General features: G+C 45.5%; 1 protein-coding gene across 2 annotated transcripts in view; it reads left to right on the top strand.

Moving 5' to 3' along the window:
- LOC144686077 (protocadherin-1-like) overlaps window positions 1-20,608 on the top strand; it is a 384,044-nt gene that overhangs the window by 232,575 nt on the left and 130,861 nt on the right. For both annotated transcript variants that reach the window (XM_078551234.1, XM_078551233.1), the window contains one exon: window positions 2,028-2,247. In XM_078551234.1, coding sequence (XP_078407360.1) covers window positions 2,028-2,247 — 220 coding nt within the window. The remainder of the gene's footprint in view (window positions 1-2,027; window positions 2,248-20,608) is intronic.

The following is a 20,608-nucleotide window of genomic DNA, read 5'->3' as shown; positions in this document are numbered from 1 at the left end:
GTAATAGGCTGCCTCCCACACACCCTTTTCTGGCCTTTTGCACATCTCTAATTTAAATTTCTCAATCGCTGGTGGCGTCACTCCATTGAGTTGCTTTGGTTCTAAGCTCTGGAATTGCCTCATTAAACCTTTCTGCCTCTCCACCATTGCTTCACCTCGAAACCTCGTTTTTGGCCACCTCCCTTCATATCTCCTCACGTGGCCCAGTGTTTGATCACACTCCTATGAACTACTTTGGAGCATCTTCCTGCGTCAAAGGTGCTTTATAAATGCAAGTTGTTGTCGCAATGTCTCTGAGGAAAATGGAGCGGATTTGTAAAGTATCAGTCAATGGAGGAGGCTGTAGCAGGGAGAATTTATGGACACCTTTCTATACCCTGGGATTTCATGTGTCAAATCGGTTGCTGTGTTGCAGGCCAGATTTAGTGAAGAAAAACTCATCTTCATAGCTCCGTGACATCAGGGACTCAGCTGCAGTTCTGGCTCGACAAGAACTGAGAATCTGGCACAAAGATTCGCAGCCCTTGATTTATGCACCTCTGATTTTCCGGTCATAAAATTGAATGAGGAGAAAATCCCACTGAGCAACATTCCATTCTTGGGAAATATATATTATAAGACACTAACCCCACCCAGTTCAAACCAGCTGAAGCATTGGGCAAAAATAGCATTTGAATCATTAAGGAAATTATATAGTGTGATATTCCTCCCTATTTATGAGGGCATATACCGCCAGCCACTTCAGCCAAGGGTTTTGAATGGTTCAACACCGTCAGTGAGGGTTTGACTGAACAAAGTTGAATTATGTCAACTCTATGGATGGTACCTTCCCTGTCTCTTCATCTTGAAACCTCTCTTTTTGACCAAGCATTTGGTCAATCCTCACAGTAGCTCCTTCTTTGGCCCATATTTTTTTGTCTGATTATGCTCTGTGACCCTTTTCTATGTTAGAAATGCTATTATAAATGCAAAATCCAAATACTGTGTTTGGTAAATCTGAAATATAAACAGAAAGTGCTGGAAATACTCAGCAGGTCGAGATTCAATTTTTTGTCTCTTTGCTTATTCCATTGGCATCTCCTTTGGCCTTGCACCATCACTCCTTTGTCATTTAACCTTTCCTGTCGTCCACCCCATCACAGACCACCCCCTTTGTCCTTTCATCCCCTCCCCACCTTTCCTGCCTCTGCAATTGCTTAAAACCACTTACACGTCAAATGTTGCACCGATCTGAAAAGTTAACTCTGTTTCTCTCTCTACAGTTGCTGCCAGACCTTCTGAGTGTTTCCAGCATTTTCTGTTTTTCATTATTCTGAATGTGAGTTGCTCTTAAGATGCAGTTCAATCCAGCAGCTTAAAAAAAAGTTAGCCTCCCTGCAGTACTGACAGGGGGAAAGAATTTTACACCAGCCTGTCTAGTTTTTAATCATACAGAGCTACATATGCGACCAGGGTAAGCACAGAAGGTATAATTCGCAACTAATAGAAAATGTTATACCTTTTGATCCACCTGTGAGGTGTGTTTCCAATTCCAAGAGAGGGATGATTCTACCCCTGGGGTCCCATGAGTCCGAGTCAATGATACAACTCCACTGCTTTGGACCAGGGTCTGCTGCCTTGAGTCTGTTGAATTTGATCCTGTTAGACCTGCCTTCATAAGGGAGGAGAGAGAGGAGGGGAACTACTCTGATAATGGACATGCAGATCTGTATTGGACCACACGGGTGAGGGTTTAACTCACTCAAAACCCCAAGCATTTGTTGAAAGTCAAAATTGGACCCTGTGTTATTTCAGAACCTTAACAAGGTGCAGTACCTTATAATGTAACATTGCTACAAAGCACTGGAAAACCAAAACTGAAATATTTGAAGTAAAGAGATGTGAGATTGCAATTGACATTGATGAACAAAGTGAATCAACATTGCCTTATATAGTGATAGCAATACCCTGCTGACCCCAGTGCCGTAGTCAAATAGAGAGGTCAGTCAATACTTCTGCTAATCTTATTCCCTTTGTTTCCTCTCCAGCTTCCTCACAGAAGAGTGACTTTCTCCACAGCCAATCAATCCCAGGATCTGCAAGACCCCTCCCAGCACAGTTACTATGACAGTGGACTTGAAGAGTCGGAAACACCAAGCAGCAAGTCATCCTCAGGACCACGACTGGGACCGCTCGCGTTGCCCGAGGACCACTATGAACGCACCACCCCCGATGGGAGCATTGGAGAAATGGAGCATCCAGAAAATGGTAATCCATGTTTCATGTTCTCACATCTAAGGCAGCCATGATTGAGAGTAAAACCTGTTCTGTGAACTCTGTATTGTTTGGCTGTGAACAATTCATTAAAGGTAGGAATAAGAGGTGAAGTAAACTTGGGGGCAGGGAGGGAGGTCTAGAAAACTACACTCTCTTTAACAGTGAAAGAAAAGGATTCTGACTGAGGGCTCAACTGAGCAGAAAGGTCACAGGTTCTCTCATCTGTTTCAGGTTAACTGATCTCAGTCAACGAGGTAGAAATAGGGTTATATTTGGCCCTGGAGTGAAGGCAAAGTCAGCCTGGTACTGCTCCTAATCACTAACTAATCGCCTTTAGGGAAGGAAACTTGCCATCTTTGCTCAATCTGACCAAGATATAACTCCAACCACACACCAACATGGGACTCTTAACTTCCCTCTGAACTGGTCTGGCACACAACACAGTCGTATCAAACCACTGCTGAAAATGATAAGAGCTCTCAACCTAAGGGCATAGTTGGAGTGCCTGCTAGAAGGAGTTAGTGATCCAAAAAGGTGGCTCACCACCAACTTCTCAAAGCTACCTGGAGACGGCCAGTAAATCCCGGCCTGGGATATCCCGAGAATGAATTTTGTTTCAGAACCATGCATTCCACCTTGCTGGAAATGCATGATTAGAGGCGAGGAAAGGGCAACATCACATTTGGTGCTGATTTCTCACTTCCCCTAACTGGTTAAAAACCTTGACAAAGAATGTCTGTAGACTCGCATATGAGTGGTCACCTAAGTGAGATGTGAGAGGGGGTACCTTGCCCAGAAAGGAGTTGCCATCCTTCAGGGTGAGGGAAAGAAGCGAATGCTTTTAAGAAGTGGGTGAAGTGTCATTCTGTTCTGTAAGTCACCTCAGTCCATCGACCAGACCAACTATAACTGTACAACTGATCCATTGACTTCCTCACACTCTGCACCGTTCATCACAAATTTACGACTTGAACATTTTTTTTAAATTGTAATTTTTGCCAATTTCCTCTCCTGCATAATATCACCAATTCTTGCTGGACATTTCAGCCAAATGGCTGCTTTCCTTGTGTGTGTTCTCACACAGCGAGTGCTGGGAGGCTATTTGAATGTGCAAAGTATCACAGCTGAGCCTAGTTTTTCTCGGAACCATACCCACCTTGCAGCGTAGTTCGCTGGATAATGACCAAGAGCAGGAATCCTGATGGATTTTTGTTTCCTTCCTCCATCTACCCTTCTCCAACCCAGGGCAATTGAAACAAATTGCCGTCTTCGCTCTCTGCTAAGATCAGTTGACTCCACACAGACTAGGGGCGGAACCTTCTGCTCTCGCTGGTGGTGGGCTTGGAGGCAGGAAGGGTTTGCAATTAGGTGGGATGGTGACATACCAGAACCCCACTGCCTTCCTGCCTGCACCAGAGTTAGGTTCTGAGTGGGAAGGCCCATGGTTGACCCACCCCCTCCGCCTCTTGGGGCCCTCAAGTGGCTAATTAATGACCACTTAAGGGCCTCACCCCACCCCCGCTGGTATTAACCCAGCAGCAAGCAGGCCTATCACCATGCAGCATGCACAGCAGCTAAAGCCGTGCAGGGGGAGCGCGAGGTGGGGGGAGGGGGTCCCTCGATCAAAAGCAATCAGTGTCTGATTGAGGAATTGGACTTAAGGAAGGGGGGGGCCTACTGAGAGCTGCCCCAAGCTGCAACCCCCACCCAGCAAAAACCAACCCGCCCCCAACATTGCTTACCGGTGGCCTGGGTCGCTCAACGATCCTGGGACTCCAGTGCCAGTCCTTCCAGCAGCAGCCACCGCCTCTGGTTGGCTTGTGGTTCAGCAGGCCACCCGAAAAGAGGCACTGCGCGTGCCTTGCCGGGTCTCCAGCCAGCAGGCGAGGCCCTCGGTCCCTCAACAAGGTTACGCTCTAGGAGGCAAATCTGGGCCGTCTGGTCTCCGTTACCTGCTGCCTCTAACAGATGGAGCACTGGAAGGTGCTGCTGGGTGGAGCTTCAGATCAGGCATGAGATACAACTCCAATGACGCACAACAAGCGTCTAGTTTTAAGATCAGTTCTAAAATAAAAGGCTCCAGGAACTAAGAGTGGCAATTACACAGTTAACATTGGTTAGCAGAAATGAGATCAGCAGACTTGCAGCAGCTTGAGAAAGGGATGTGATATTGTGCCATCAGGGGAATGGTTTGCGCTTGGGTTTGACAGTTCTTTGTGCCCCCGACATAAGGGCCTGGACTCTTGCAGCAATGTGCAGCCTCCATCCACGGCTGCGGTGTTTGAGCTTGGCATAACCTGACGGTGTATTGATAGGCCGACGTGCTTGTCGGTTCACCGCAGGGCTGGCTGGTTCAACAAGGAGGGCGGGGCGGGGCGGGAATGGAGGGTGAGGAGGGTGGGGTGGGCTTCTGATGGACGAAAAGCCCAGCGTTTGCGTCCGGCTGCCAACAGGGCTGATAGGCTGCCACCTTTCCCTCCCAAACATTTACACATCCAGAGAGCTTCTCATATCCAAAGGGACATCTCAGGGCGCTTTACAAATTGGAGGGAAAAAGAAAGACGGGGTGAGGACAGGAATGAAGGCTGGTGGCATGTTTGAAGAGCGGTGGGGTGGAATGGTCACAGCTATTAAAAGTAAAAAGTGAGGCTGAAGGGTTTAGGGTTTATTTAATCAGAGGTCACAGATCTGAAGAACACCAGGTGTCAGTAGAATGCAGGCAAACGTGTGCTGGAAGTGATCGCTGCACTAGGATAAGGCAGTGGGATTGTCAACTACGGCTGGAATTATTAATAAACAAGAATGTTGAAAGAAAATGTGGAAAAAATATTCCCAATTTTTGAAAATTCCCTGAAGGTTTTTCCCTCATGGTGCCGCATCAGTACCCAGGAAATTAATCTTTAATTCTTGGACACTCCAAGGCAACCCTGGAGGGTCCATAACCCATAAGGATTCGAAAACAAGTACAAAGATTTTGATAAAAACAAAAAGCTAAAAGCTACTGCGGATGCTGGAAATCCAAAACAAAAACAGAATTACCTGGAAAAACTCAGCAAGTCTGGCAGCATCGGCGGAGAAGAAATCAGTCAACGTTTCGAGCCTCCATGGCCCTTCGGCAGAACTGCAGCATAGTTTCAACAAGGGAGAAATATAAATTGGTTTAAGGTGGGGTGGGGGGGAAGAGACACATTGAGGGTGTGGTGTGAGCAGATAATAATCAAAAGATGTCACAGACAAAAGGGTCAAAGAGGTGTTGAAGGTGGTGGTCTTTGAGAAAAGTGCTAATTAAGAATGGAAAACAGGATATTCAAAGTACAGCTCTAGTGGGGGTGGGGTGGAAAGACTAAAGGTTTTAGTTTTAGATTTAAAAATAATGGAAATAGGTGGGGAAAGAAGAATCTATATAAATTATTGAAAAAAAAAAGCGGGTGGGGGGGGAAAAGAAACGGGGTGGGGATGGGGGGAGGGGGAGTTTAAGATCTAAAGTTGTTGAATTCAATATTCAGCCCAGAAGGCTGTAAAGTGCCTAGTCGGAAGATGAGGTGCTGTTCCTCCAGTTTGCGTTGGGCTTCACTGGAACAATGCAGCAAGCCAAGGACAGACATGTTGGCAAGAGAACAGGGTGGAGTGTTAAAATGGCAAGCGACAGGGAGGTTTGGGTCTTTCTTGCGGACAGACCGCAGGTGTTCCGCAAAACGGTCGCCCAGTTTGCGTTTGGTCTTTTGAGTTCAATTCTCTGGGCTCGGGCAGATGAGAGAGCTCAGCGATGGCAAAATCTCAGATCCCCAGACAACATCTTCAGGCAATGCTATGGTATCCGTGAATGACCAGTTATCGGGAATAACATGGGAGAGGGGGTGGTACAAACACAGAAGCAAAGCAAAGTTTAGATTTGCTCATCTCTTTAAATAAAAGACTTTGTGGTGTCTTGTTGGTGTTTTAAAAATTCCAGTCAAATAACTGGAATGACTGGTTCGAAGGCAGATAGTGAGATTGCTGCAGTCCATGTTTGTGTGTGTTATATGTAAACACATGCAAACGCTTTACATACACAGATATATTTAAAAACTGTGTGTGTGCGTGTGTGTGTGTGTCTGCATTACCAGTGTCCCTGAAAATGGAAGTAGAGATCTTTGATTTTTTTTAAAAATTGACAATGAAACAGCAGGTGTCCGACAATAAAAGGAAACATTTCCTTTTCTCAGTGACTGGTGAGATATTGCTGGAGGCTTTCTCAAAGCTCTGGCAGTAGTTTGACTCTAAGCTATTGTGGTAGTCGAGGCCTCTCCTCGCACTATTGCTTCCTCCAGTGCAGGTGTATAGCCAAGAATAGAACAATGCAGTTTACAGACACAGTCTCCACCGTGACTAATCTCAGCTCCTTTGCTTGCCACTTTACTGGGGTTATTGGTGGGTTCGATCCACTGAGCTAGCTTCTGACAAACAGCCAAGGCTACCTTCTTCCCACAGTTTGTTTTTTTCTTAAACTTGTTTTGCTTCATTTCCCGCCCCACTTCAGAAACCTTCAACTATTGTTTTAAAGTTATGATTAATCGGAAAGACTACATTTCGAACAAAGTCGTATCCCACTTCCTTATCCCTCCCACACTGCCTATTGTTAAAAAAAAAATCTTTGCTTGATTTTTTCTTCCCCCACAATGATTTCTTACCAATATCCTCCTCCCTCCTTCTGAAGCTGAACCAGTCTGTTCACAACCTTGGCGTCATTCTTGACTCTGAGATGAGCTTCCAATCACGCCTTCGCACCATCGCTAGGACCGCCTGTTTCAACCTCAGTCACGTTGTTCAACTTCGCCCCTCTGTCTCAGCTCATCTGCTGCTCATGCTTTTTTTGCCTTTTGACTTAACTATTCCAACACGTTCTCGATGGGCCTCCCACGCTTCAGCTCATCCAAAACTCTGCTACCCATTTCTGAACTCCCATTCACCCACTACCCCTGTGCTCACTGACCTACATTAACATGCACAGTTGACACCTTATGTAGTCAACTGGTAGTAACTGTGTGTGAACTGTGGGACTGGGCTGAAGTTTATAATGAGGGAAGTGAGACAGATAAGGTTTGATAGGTGATAGATCAGGAAACATTTTTTTTCCATTTCTGTGCTGGAGGCTATTGTAGCATCAGGACCCAGCATGCAGCCAGAAAAAGCCATCACCAGAGGAGAGTTCAGTACACCTAAATATGTCTTGGACACAGTTAAATTGAGGCTTAGAGGATTATGCCCTTGATATATGTCACGGTTACTTATATTCCTACTCTCCTAAATTAAATGTTTGAAACCAGTAAATTTTTTTGAAAAGTAAGAGTGCAGAAAGTGCACAAATGCATGACCATGAGACAGGATAATCTGAAACCTCTCCACAAGACTTCAGCACAGAAACGGGGCATTTGACCCAACTGCTCCATTGCCAGTGTTATCCTCTACACCTATTACCTCTCATTACACTCCCTCTAACGCTATCAGCATTAACTCTTCGGAGTATGATATCACAACAGTTTCATTTCTAGGCTTTGACCATTTAGAGAGTTTGTGCTGTTAGATCGTTGACCCAAGTGTATAGGGTTAATAACTTGAGAATGTGACTCGTAAAAGAACAATGGAACTTGCACTAATGTAGCTTCTTTCACAACCTCAGGATGTCTGAGAATGCTTGATGCACTGAACAATCCGACTGCACCATCGAGAATTACCTTGGGCACCTTCAAAATGTAGTCACCGCTCTTCTTAGGCAGTCCTTTGGGGTTGAGGAGGATGACTTGCTTCCACACTAAAAATGAGTTCTCGGGTGACTGAAGAGTCAATATGCGACCTACAGTCTGTCACAGGTGGGGCGGACTGTGGTAGGGGGAGCGAGTGGGTGGGCTGCCAGCGTTTTCACGCACTCCTTTCGCTGTCAATGCTTCAGCTAGCCCTTGGCGATGAGTCACTGTTGTAATGTTAGTGATGCCCCACAAGCAGCAATGTCACAATGATCAATAAAACTTATTTTTTGGTGATATGTTGAGGGATAAATATTGGTCGATACACCAGGGAGAATCCTTTGCTCTTCTTTGAATAGTGGCCAAAGGCTCTTTTTTTTTTCCCACCTGAAAGGGTAGATGGATGAGGCTTCAGTTTAATGTTTCATCCAAAAGACAGCACCTCCCTCAGCACTCAGTACACAGCACTCCACTGGTGCTGAGCCAGATGGGCAAGGGGCTCCCAGCAGACAGTCTAGTTTTCGTGGAGTCTAAGGTGATGGTGGGCAGACAGGAAAGTGGAGTTGAGGCCACAGTCAGATCAGCCCTGATCTCATCGAATGGCAGAGCAGGCACAAGGGGCCAAATGGCCGAATCTTGCTCCTAATCCTTGTGTTCTCTTCAGTTGAGCTGAGGTGAGGGGAAGAAAGCACTGGTGCCTGAGGCTACACCAAGAGTCATTAAAACTGCACTGTTGTTGTATCATATTACTTAAGTAGAGTGACTTCATTCATACAACCTCTGGGAGAAGGCACAGTCTTGGGTACAAGGGTGTCTTTGCTAGTGACTTAATCACACTCTGGTTTAAATAACGCAGACGTTTTGACAGGAAGGCTGTGTGGTTGCTTCAGTGTTTTCTGGTAATCTGCTTTTGCTCCAATTCCTGCATAATATCAGTGGTGGAACTTGCCCGGAGTAATCCACGTCTCTCCTGTTTTTTATTCATTGTGTAAAATGTCAAAGGAGCTGCTTGATTCTGTGGGCTGGCGAATTCTGTCCTGAGTGTGTGGCCCGGAGCATTCTGCTGCTCAATAACACTCCCACGTGCTCTGATTTAATATTTTATGGTTTTTGCCAGTCTTGCTGTCACATGAGGATTTGATATTGTTTGTGACTGTGCTAGTAGCTCTTGCGCTGGCCCCAAGGTAATTCTTGAGGAAGTAATCAGAATGTTTAGTGCATCAGGCTCTGTAAGTGGAATCGAAGGGACGCTCTTATGCTCCTCACAGTGACAGTACTGTGAAAACGTCTGAGATTATTGCATTAGATTGTGGAGCTTTTGTCTTCAGATGCTCGCTGTCCAGTTTGGAAATCAGCCAAACCGACCAGGGAGAGTGACAGGTGGTAACTTTGGCCTGCGCTGAGCTGGCTGTTCGCAGCCAGGGTCAGGAATTGGAGGGCTGCAGTTTCCCTCAGAATTGCTGAGGTAGGGACTGAGGGGACAATGCAAGTTGATTCCCTCCCTGATGGTGGCCACACCCCCAATTTCTGGAACCTGTGCCTGGGTTAAAGTGGTTCATAGACAGGATCAGGTGGTGCTTCATAGCCCCTGACCCCCCCAACCCCGCAGCTCCTTCATCCCAAATTCACAGATAGCCGGTTGCCTCTTGCTCTCAGAGGTCAGAGGTCACACCTGACGAATAGTTTCTGGGTTTAGGTGCGGATTTGGACGGGAAAACTGGAGAAGGTTTGGAAAGAATTCAGAACAAACTTACCTATTGATAGAGACCTTCAGGATGTCACAAAGCGATTTACAGCCAATGAAGTACGTTTGATGTGTAGTCACTAATGTAATATTGTTAACACTGCAGCCAATTTACACACAGCAATATGATAATGACCGCCTAATCTGCCTTTTAGTTCTGTTGGTTGAAGGATGCACGTTGGCCAGGACGCCGGGGAGAATTCCCGTGCTCCTCGATTTATTGCAGCTCATCACATCGGGAGACACGGCGGCTTGGTTTGCGGGAGAGGCAGTGGGAAAGCCTCCCTTCATGATGTCGCAGGCGGGAGTTGGCTGTGGGGAAACTTGCCTGCTCGTGATGGGTTATCTGCTCGTGGCTCATTATCGAGCTAACTGACGCCAATCATCCCTGACCCCACCCGAACTTAGTGGTGGTTCGGGGATTATGTGCGAGTGGCATGGCTCCCCTGTGCCTCCAGAGGGCCATCAGGCTGTTGGGTTTGCCTGAGGCCTAGGGTGGAGGTGGGGGGGTGGATTTCCCTCTTTCAAAGATACTTAGTGCCCAATCGAGGGATCTTGCCCCTGGCCCCTGACACCCACCCCCCACCCCCACCCTCCTCGCCCCCCTCCCGCTCCCTCTCCTGCTCCCTCTCCCGCAACCTCATCCCCTGACCCCTATCCCACCCTCACGCGTCTGTGGCCTAGGCCCCTCAGTGATCCGAGCTCTCTCCCTGTCTGCGTTACTGGCAGCAGCCTCTGCTTTTGGTGGTGCAGGCTATTATGGAGAGCTGCTGGCCTCTGATTGGATGGCAGCTCTTAGAGGCAGGATTCTCAGCCTTTGGGTCGTGAATCCCAGGGATGCCTGATGCTGGTCATCTAAACCTGTTGGGTTTTCCCTTCAGAAACAATATGGGTTTCCCATCGATGGGCTGAACACAGGTCAATTACATTCAATTCTGCCCATAGTCTTTTATCTCCACACTTGAGAGCAGATGGAACCTTGATTTAAGGTCTCAACTGAAAGATGGCAGCTCCAACAGTGCAGCAGTCCCTCAGTACTGCAGTGGGAATATCAGCCTAGGTTGCATGCTCAAGTCCCTAGACTGGGACTCAAACCCACAGCTTGCTAAGTCAGGGACGAGAGCCACTGACCCACTGAGCTACAGCTGACTCCTAAGTAGCGTGGGTGATGGTATCTGAGATAAGAGATGTAGAAGGAATATCCTTGAAACTCATCTGTGGAAACTTCATCAGAAAGACAGCTGAGCCCGAGGAAATTCTCAACCTTAACCTGACCAGTGGATTGAGAACTCAACCACTGCTGTGTGTGTTGTTCCATTCCATGGACTGCAAATATATCCAACAACATAAAGAACTAATGAGTCATTTCATTCTGTTAAAACAATGTTCAGGTTTGATGTGAAGCAGCTCGAGAGACCATTCAGTAATAAGGCTCAAATATCATCTGCTGTAGTCTGGCACTGGGAGAGTGGTAGCAAAGCAGCTTTGCTTTAATACATCGGTGAATTATTTGTTGGAAGTTAAAGTCTATTGATTGCGGTGGAACACAAACGGCAGAAATTTGGTTGGTTTTCAAAAAGATAATGACTATAGATTGCTGTTTCACTAATGAGTTGATGGTGCCATCTGTGCCCAGGTAGTTGTACAATCTTACAGCACATAAGGAGGCCATTCGGCCCATCGCACCTTTGCCAACTTTTGATAAAGTTATCCAATGAATCCCACTCCCCCCGTGCTTTCCCAATAACTTCGCATTTTTCGTCCTTCCAAGTATTTGTCCAGTTTCTTGCAACTGCCGCCCTTTCACGGTCAAGGTACGATTGGTATAACGCATTCAGCTATGGCATTAACAGGGTGTCAGGCCGCCACCTTCTGGCGTCTTGAGCAACAATATTGGACAGAAATGTTTTATCACTAACTTTTCAGCAAAGCTTACTTGTGTGTTCAGTGTTTCAGACATGTGTAGTCATCTCTTCCATTTTGTTTACTTCCTGTTTTTTTTTTCTGGGTTAGCTATGTGATTCTTTTGAGGTGTTGCCAGTCAGTGTCCAGGAGGTCTTTCTCAACACTCCCTTTCCATGTTAAATCCTCAAATCTTTTTTCACGGCACTCGGCACGGCATTCCAGAGTCCTCCATCCTGAGCATGTGACTTGCCCAAGCTTGATGCTTTTGCTTTTCAAGTCAACTAACCAGCAGGTAAGGACAGGAGGAGGCCATTCAGCCCTTCAAGCCTGTTCAACCATTCATTTGGATCAGAGCCAAGAAGCATTTCAAATCCCATCCACCAACCATGGAATTGTAACCCTTCTTGTCCTTGTCTGTCAGCAATCCAAAACTCAGTTTTGAAATGTTCAATTGACCCCAACCTCAACAGTCTTTCGTGAGGGAGGGTGCAATCTGATCTTTATTTCCAGGGTTAGTTTAGTGTTTCTCTAGATGTTATTCAGTTTTTAAAAAGCACTGCCTCAACTTGGATGTTAGTGGTATAGAGGATTTCTCTGTCCAACATGTTGATTTTTAAATGTGTGTTGGATTTAGATTTTGGCTATTTCCCAACCCCATTATTTTCACCCTGTGTTTTCTTATTTTTCATATATTGCCTGCTCCCTAATTCCTCAATTGTTGCAGTGCTCTTTTCTGCACTAGAACTTGCATTAATGTAGTGTCACTTGCAACCTCATGATGTCATCCAACCCTCCAAGATCTCTGCACGCTCCTGATTCCAGCCTCTTGTGCACCAGTGATTTTAATCACTCCACCAATGGTGGCTTCGCCTTCAGCTGCCCAGGTTCTAAGCTGTAGGCTCCCTACACCCTCCATCTCTCTCTCTCGCTCTCTCTCTCCTATATTAAGACACTCCTCAAAGTCTAACTCTTTGACCAATATTTTTGGCTTTCTGGCCTAATATCACCCTCAACAGCTCAGTGTCATATTTTGTTTTATAATACCTCTGTGACGCACCCTCGGATAATTTATGTTAAAGGCACTATATAAATACGAGCTGTTATAGTAAAGTGTTTCACAGCCAATTGACACTACTTGAAGTGATATCCTTGGATGCCAACTTTGGTTTGATGTCTTCCTGGAGGTTTTGTCAGGCACTTGCCCCCAACTACCCCACTTGGTCAAACTAAAATTTTACCTTATCCTTCAATAATTTTTCCACTAATAATCATAAGTATTCAGAAGTGCCCTTAATGCTTTTCCTGCTAAGCTGCTTCACCTGGGAGATTAGTCTTTAATTCCTGGAGACTCCAAGGCATTGCTGGAGGGCTGGCAACACTTACTTGGAGGAGACATGTTGGGGAGGATGAAGGAGCATCTTTCCCTGTGCACCTCCTCTTCTTTAAAGAAGCAGCTGGTTTGCCTTCCTAGTTTCTGACCAATCAGATGAACTGACCCATTGTTTCCTTGTTTCTGCCCATATTCCTAATGCACCAGTTTATTTCTTGAACTGTTTAGTTTCCAAGCGCTGACTCACTCTCTTGTTTCTATTATCTGCCCTGTCTCCGTGACTGCGTTCTACTACAATTACAGGTGACGGATTTTGTTTGTGTTCTGAATCCTCAGGTGCATCAGCTTACTGGCCGTGACTTCCCTCTCTGGTATGAATTTGGCAGGCTGCCATAGATGTTAAGGACCTGGTATTGTTGGACGTGTGGCACTGACGTAGACTGTCAGCTTCAGATTACACTTTTTTGCTCTAATTACAATCGAGCCTACGCAATGACAATTTATTACTCGTTTGTTACTAAAGGCTGAGGTTAAGTCTTGTAAAATCAGCTTGAATTGGAGGCTGACTCAGGCAATGTCAAGTTTCGAGCAGCCGGTTTCATACTATTTCCACCCCCACCCCACCTTTATTTTTATTTGTTCATTTACAGTGTGTGAAGTTCTCTGGCTAGGCCAGCATTTATTGCCCATCCTTAATTGCCCTTGAGAAGGTTGTGGTGAACCACCATCTTGAACCGCTGTTATGTAGGTACACCCACAGTGCTGTTAGGGAGGGAGCTCCAGGATTTTGACCCAGCGACAGTGAAGGAACAGCAATATATTTCCAAGTCAGGATAGTGAGCGACTTGGAGGGGAACTTGCAGGTGGTGGTGTTCCCATGTGTCTGCTGCCCTTGTCCTTCTAGATGGCAGAGGTCACAGGTTTGGAAAGTGCTGTTGAGGGAGCCTTGGTGAGTTGCTGCAGTGCATCGTGTAGGTGGTACCAACACACATTAAAAGTTTTTTAGAGCGTACGAGCGATTTATTGAAGTTTGCAGCCCCTTTCTTTTTAATGCAGCTGCACATGCCTGGTATCTTAGGGAGGCTCAGCTTATGCACAGCCTGGAGGGGGACCTAGGGGTTGCTGCAAGGCAGCCATGCAGCTTATAGGTACACAGTGCTGTCATGGTGTGCTGGTGGTGGAGGGAGTGAACGTTTAAGCTGGTCAATCAAGCGGGCTGCTTTTTCTTGGATGGTGTCAAGCTTCTTGAGTGTTGTGGGAGCTGCAGTCATCCAGGCAAGTGGGGAGTATTCCATCACACTCCTGACTTGTGCCTTGTAGATGGTGGACAGGCTTTGGGGAGTCAGGAGGTGAGTTACTTGCCGCAGGATTCCTAAGCCTCTCACATGCCCTTGTAGCCACAGTATATATTTTATAAATTTCTGGTCAGTGATAATCCCTAGGATGTTGATGCTAGAGAATTCTGTGATGGTAATGCCATTGAATGTTAAGAGGAGGTGATTTTTAAAACTTATTCTTTGATGAATTGCTGGCATCGCTGGCTAGGCCAGCATTTACTGTCCATCCCTAGTGATGACATTCTTCCTTGTTGGAGATGGCCAATGCCTGGCACTTGATTGATGATCCTTAATTCCCTCATCAACTTTTGGATGCATTTGGATCTCCATTTAGAACAGGGCAATATCCCTAGTACATCACATGGTCTGCTGGAGTTGGGAAATTCCAATCCACCCTCTTTTTTTATTCTTGCCTGTGCCTTCAATAAAAATGAACCAGCAGCTTCCGAGCTTTGATTGGACTAACGAATATGGGCTAAAAGCAAAATACTGCACACGCCGGAAATCCGAAATAAAAACAGAAAATGCTGGAAAAACTCATGAGGCCCGGCATCATCTGTAGAGAGATGAGTTAGCGTCCTGAGTCCATTTGACTCTTCTGCAGAGTTGAAATCTGTTTAGCTCTGCCTTAAATAAATTCAATAGCTTGTATCAAACTCCTTCTATTACATCACTGGAGAATCTGCTCTTGTGTTGTTTGCCTGTTATTTTGCGATCTTTAATGAGATGACCATTTGACTGGCTCAACAATAATTTATATTTACATGGCTTTTTGTTTAACTTAGGAAGCAGCAAAGCACTATACAGAGGATTTTAAAAAAGCTTGAGTACTGAGCCAAAGATAGGTTGAGCAAAAGGGTGGTCAATGAGGTGGGTTTTGAGAAGGGTCTTATAGGAGGAGAGAGAGAGAGAGAGGGGTGGGTTGGGGAGGGAAATCCAGAAAATGGGACCTAGGTGGTTGAAGGCACGATAACCATCAGGGCAAAAGGAGGAGACAGGAATGCACAAGATTCATCAGTCATTGGGATGGAGAGTTTAGGGGTTGTAAGGGATTTAGGGACATTGGATGATGCAGGCCTGGAAGAAGTTATGAATGTAGGGGAAGGAGAAGGCCAGGAAGAGATTTTAACAAAAGCATGACAATTGTAAGTTGAGGCATTAGCTCCTGATTCTCACTGGGCAGAAAATCTATTTAAAGACCTTCCCTGGGACTGATCTCATGCTAGCCCAATCATTGGTTCATTGTTACTATCCTGCTGCATTTTGTCTTTCGTGCGAAACCAATTTTCTTTCTTTGCATCTTTCCCCTGTCATGTCACATCATCACAGTATGTTGTAGCAGAGAAACAGACTATTCAGCCTATTGTGCTGTCATTTCTCTTCGTATGAGCCACTTAGTCCAATCTCACTCTGAGGCTCAGTTCCTTGTATTCTTTAATATTCCTCTTTTTCCCTTATTCATGCCCTCATTACCTCCAGACTTGACTATTCCAATGTGCTCCTGCCTGGACTCCCACATTCTGTGTAAACCTGAGGTTATCTTAAAACTTTGCTGCCTGTGTCTGAACTCTCAGTGAGTCTGCTTCCCATATTAATCTGTGCCCACTGACCTACACTGGCTCCTGGTCAAGCAATGTCTTGACTTTAAAATTCCCATCTTTGTTTTCAAACGCTGCCATGGCCCTCGCCCGTCCCTATCTCTATTCCTCAGCCCAATGACTCTCTGAAATATCTGCGCTCCTCTAATTCTGTTCTCTTATAGCTTCCCAGTCATAATTGCTCCAACACTGGTGACCATGCCCTCAGTTGCATAGCCTCCAAGCTCTGGAATTTCCTCTCTAAATCTCTCTGCCTCTCTACCTCTTTTTCCTCCTTTAAGGCACTTTTTAAAACCTACCTCTTTGACCAAACCTTTGGCCATCTGACCTACTATCTCCTTATGTGTCTCAGTGTCTTACTCTGTTTTACAATGCTCCTGTGAAGCACCTTAGGATGTTTCATTAGGTGAAAGGTGCTATATGAATATAAGTTGCTGCTTTTCAAGCAATTGTCTAATTTTCCCTTTTAAATAAAATGGACCTTGCTGATTAAGCAGACTATTCAACATTCTAACAGCACCAACAGTGAAACAATATTTTTGTCCACCCTCACCTTTAATTCTTTTTGTGATTTCTCATATTTGTTCCTTTTGTTTTCCCCCAACATGAGATCAAGTCACAGCTGATCTCACAACCTCTTTTTTAATCTTAAATGTTTCTATCAGGTTACCCTTCAGCTTCTTGGTTTCAGTGAAATAAACCCTCTAGGTTCTCGAACCTCTCTTCAGAACTGTGACCTTTCACCTTTCACCTTTGCTATAATGGGCATTTCCCTTGATATCATATTCTCCCGATGATGCAGTCCCTAAACTATACACAATGCATTCAACCAAAGTTTTGCAGATGTTCAGTTTCAACTTCTCAATCATGTTCGGACCAGTTTTTTGAAAGAGTTATCGAGTTAATGCCCGCCCTCTGCTCTTTTCCCATTATAATTGCCTTTTGAAAGTTATTTTTGAATCTGCTTCCTTTCGGGCAGCATGTTCCAAACTCGAACAACTTGCTGCATAAAAATTGTTATCCTCAAGTCACCGTTGGTTCTTTTGACAATCACCTTAAATCTGTCTCCTCCGGTTACTGACCCTTCTGTCAGTGGAAACAGTTTCCCTTTGGGGAGGATTTTCCCCTCACCAGGCAGGCAGGCCCGAGAGTGGCCACCAGGCAGTCCGCCGCTGGCGATCAGGCCCCGGCCGCCATTTCACGCTGGCTGGCCAACTAGCGATCAGCCAAGGTGGAATGCGCGCTGAGAGCCTCAATGCTGCCGGGGGGGGCGGGGGAGGAGCGCGAGCGCTGAAGTCTGCGCATGCACGGGGTGGGGTGCACTCACTGAAAGCTCCCTGAAGGCACAGAGCTACCTCAGGGAGCTGAAGATTTTTAAAAACAAAGCTAAAGGTGTTAAAAATCTGGAAAAAAATGTCCGCACCGCGGACTCATGCGCCTTCACATGGTGGTTATTAAAATCCTGCACAAACATTTTTATTTTTTTAAAACTTAATTACGGAAACCTCATCCCGCCCGTGGGTGAGGTTTCGAAAAAAATGCAAAGGCCGCCTGGCTTATTCACCCACCCGTCAACCGTAAGGCTGGATGGGCAGCAAAAAATTCAACTTAATTACCAGCTTAAGGGCCTGAATAGGCCTCTTAATCGTTGGCAGGCATGCTGCTGACTCTCGCTTGCTCCCACTGATGTCATCGGGTGCTGTTTCACACTCGGGCGTGTCGGGCGTGCACTCGCACGCTGAGCTGAAAATCCAGGCCTTTGTATACTCTATCAAAGCCCTTCAAGACTTTGAGCAGCTGCATCAGATCTCCATCCCTGCTCTAAGGAGAACAGCCCCAGCTTCTCCAGTCTCTCCATGGAACTGAAGTCCCTCATCAGTGGAACATTCTAGGACTTTTTTTTTCTGCACCTTCTAAGGCCTTCATTGTTCCCAACATATGGTCCCGAGGGGCCACAATGTTGCAGCTGTAGCCTAACCAATGATTCATGAATGTTTGGCATAACTTCCTTGCCTTTGTACTCTCTACTCCTGTTTATAAAGCCCAGGATCCCACCTGCCTTTTTATCAGCCTTTTCAACATGTCCTGTCACCTTCAAAGACTTGTCTACATACCTCTCTGGGTCTTTCTGCTCCTACACCCCCTTCAAAATAGTACCCTTCATCTTATATTGTCTCCAAAATGGAACACTTGGCACTTCACTGCATTAAATTTCATTTGCTGTCTGTCTGTCTATTCCATCAACCTGACTGTGTCCTCCTTGAACCCTACCACTATCCTCATTTTTCACTACATTCCTGAGTTTCATGTCACCTCCAAACTCTGCACTTATGCCCTATATACCCAAGTCCAGATCGTTAATATATATGGAAAAGAGCATTGATCCTAATGCTGACTGTTGGGGGACAAGTATATCACCCTCAAGACAGAAAAACAATTGTTCTCCACAACGCTTTGATGTCTGACCATTAGCTAACTTCATAGCCATGCTGCCTCTGTCCCTTCAATCCCTCCGACTTCAATTGCTTTTATCTTCTGTGCCTCTGGATACCAATCAAAGGGACTCCATTTGCTTTTTTTATGGTCCCGCCTATTTGCACGGTCACTTTTAAAGATCTATATATATTTTAGAGATGGATGGAACTTGCATTGATTCAGGGCCTTCTCATGGCCTCAGAACATCCCAAAGCGCTACTCAGCCAATGAAGTACTTTTTGAAGTGTAGGAATGTAATGTAGGAAACTTGGGCAGCCAATTTGCACACAGCAAGATTCCACATGCAACTCTGGCATAGTATATACTAAGGCTCTCCTATTCATTCAAAAATGTACACATTTAAAATATATTTTCTTCCCTTGACTTTCGCTATTCCTTCCATATTTTTGTACAGGCAAGTCAAAAATAGAACATGTTTTTAGAACAGACCTCCCTTTGTCACCCTTTGTCTGCTTTTGCCTGTTGGTAGCTTTGTTTCCTGGTGCAGCAACTCTCCATATTCCATGTTCAAAGATGGATACCAGGGCTGTGCAATCCTTAGTGATTCTGTTCTGAGTTTGATCTTAACAGCAGCATTTTCCAGCCCAATTGTCTTATTTCATTGTGAGTGATTTTTCATCTGTTTTGTTGTCTAATTTGGCTGGCTGTTTTTTTTTTCCTTTTCCAGATTGTTGTAGGGTGCATTGGAAGGGTCAGGGGTCAAGCGGTCCATTCTCACCGTCGGGAATGGTGATGTGGGTTTGGGGTACGTGTGGGGCAGTGGTCGGAAGGGACAAGGCGCAGGTGTCGACAGAGATGTAGAATCTTAGAAAGGAACCTGACGCTCAGAAAACAGACATCCCGTTAGTTGGGCGATGAGCACATTTATTACAGAGTGGGCTCGGGTTGCCAACTTTGGTTGGTCATATTCCTGGAGCTGTCACATGATACCCTGCCCCCACGCTCTTGCTATTGGCTGCACAACATGCTCCATACTGATACTTAAGATCAAAAAATCTCATCTCAGACAACAAATCTATTGGTTGGGATCCCTGTCCATGCTGCCAGACACTTCACTGCCCAATGAGATGATTCTTGACTGTCAGTCATGAACAGCCGTTTATTTTTCCCGTGTCAAATATTTTTAGAACTAATAATCAAAAGTACTTTTTGCATCAATACATGATTGTTTTCACGCCCCTATGATTGTTCTCCTGGGGTAGTCACTGACAGTAGTGCCTTAAAATTAATCTTCAATTAAGTGGACGAGCCACGTAAATACACGGATTGGATGCTGCATTAATTGTGCTTCTGTTTTTTTCCAGTTTATCTGCTGTAATTCTGGAGTATAATGTGGGAAAATGTGAAGTTGTTCACTTTGGCAGGAAGAATAAAAAAGCAGACTATCACTTAAATGGAGAATGGCTGCAGAGTCCTGAGGTGCAGAGGGATCTAGGTGTTCTAGTGCATGAGTCACAAAAAGTTAGTGTGCAGGTACAGCACGTAATCAAGAATGCTAATGGAGTGCTGTCCTTAATTATGAGAGGAATTGAACATAAAAGTAAGGATGTTATGCTTCAGTTAGGGCATTGGTGAGACCACATCTCAAATACTGTGCAGTTTTCATCCCCATGTTTAAGGAGGGATGTAATATGTTGGAGGTGGTTCAGTGGAGGTTTACTAGATTGATATCTGGAATGAGCTGGTTATCTTATAAGGATAGGTTGGACAGGCTGGGCTCATTACCACTGGAGTGAAGAAGGGTGAGGGGGTGACTTGATTGAAGTATTTAAGGTCCTGAACGGCCTTGACAAGGTGGATGTGGAAAGGATGTTTCCCCTTGTGGTTGAGTCCAGAATTAGGAAGCACTGTTTTAAAATGAGGCATCACCCTTTTAGGACAGAGATGAGAAATGTTTCCTGAGGGTTGTGCAACTTTGGAACTCCCTACCTCAGAAGGTGGTGGAGGCGGGGGTCGTTTTTCAGGCAGAGGTAAATAGATCCTTGTTGGGCAAGGGAATCAAAGGTTATTGGGAATGTGGAACTTGAAACACAAACAGATCAGCCATGATCTTATTGAATGGTGGAGCAGGCTTGATGGGCCGAATGGCCTACTTCTGCTCCGATTTTGTATGTTCACATAATTCCTGGAGACTCTAGTGCAGTCCTGGAGGGTTGGTGACCTTTGGTGGTTTCACTGAAATGCACCGAAAGAGCTGGTGTTCGGATTGCTCCTAAACT

The sequence above is a fragment of the Cetorhinus maximus genome, chromosome 10, assembly GCF_964194155.1.
Source record: "Cetorhinus maximus chromosome 10, sCetMax3.hap1.1, whole genome shotgun sequence".
NCBI classification, from domain to species: domain Eukaryota; kingdom Metazoa; phylum Chordata; class Chondrichthyes; order Lamniformes; family Cetorhinidae; genus Cetorhinus; species Cetorhinus maximus.
The sequence above is the reverse complement of the archived record's forward strand: the minus strand, read 5'-3'. Positions and strand labels throughout refer to the sequence as shown.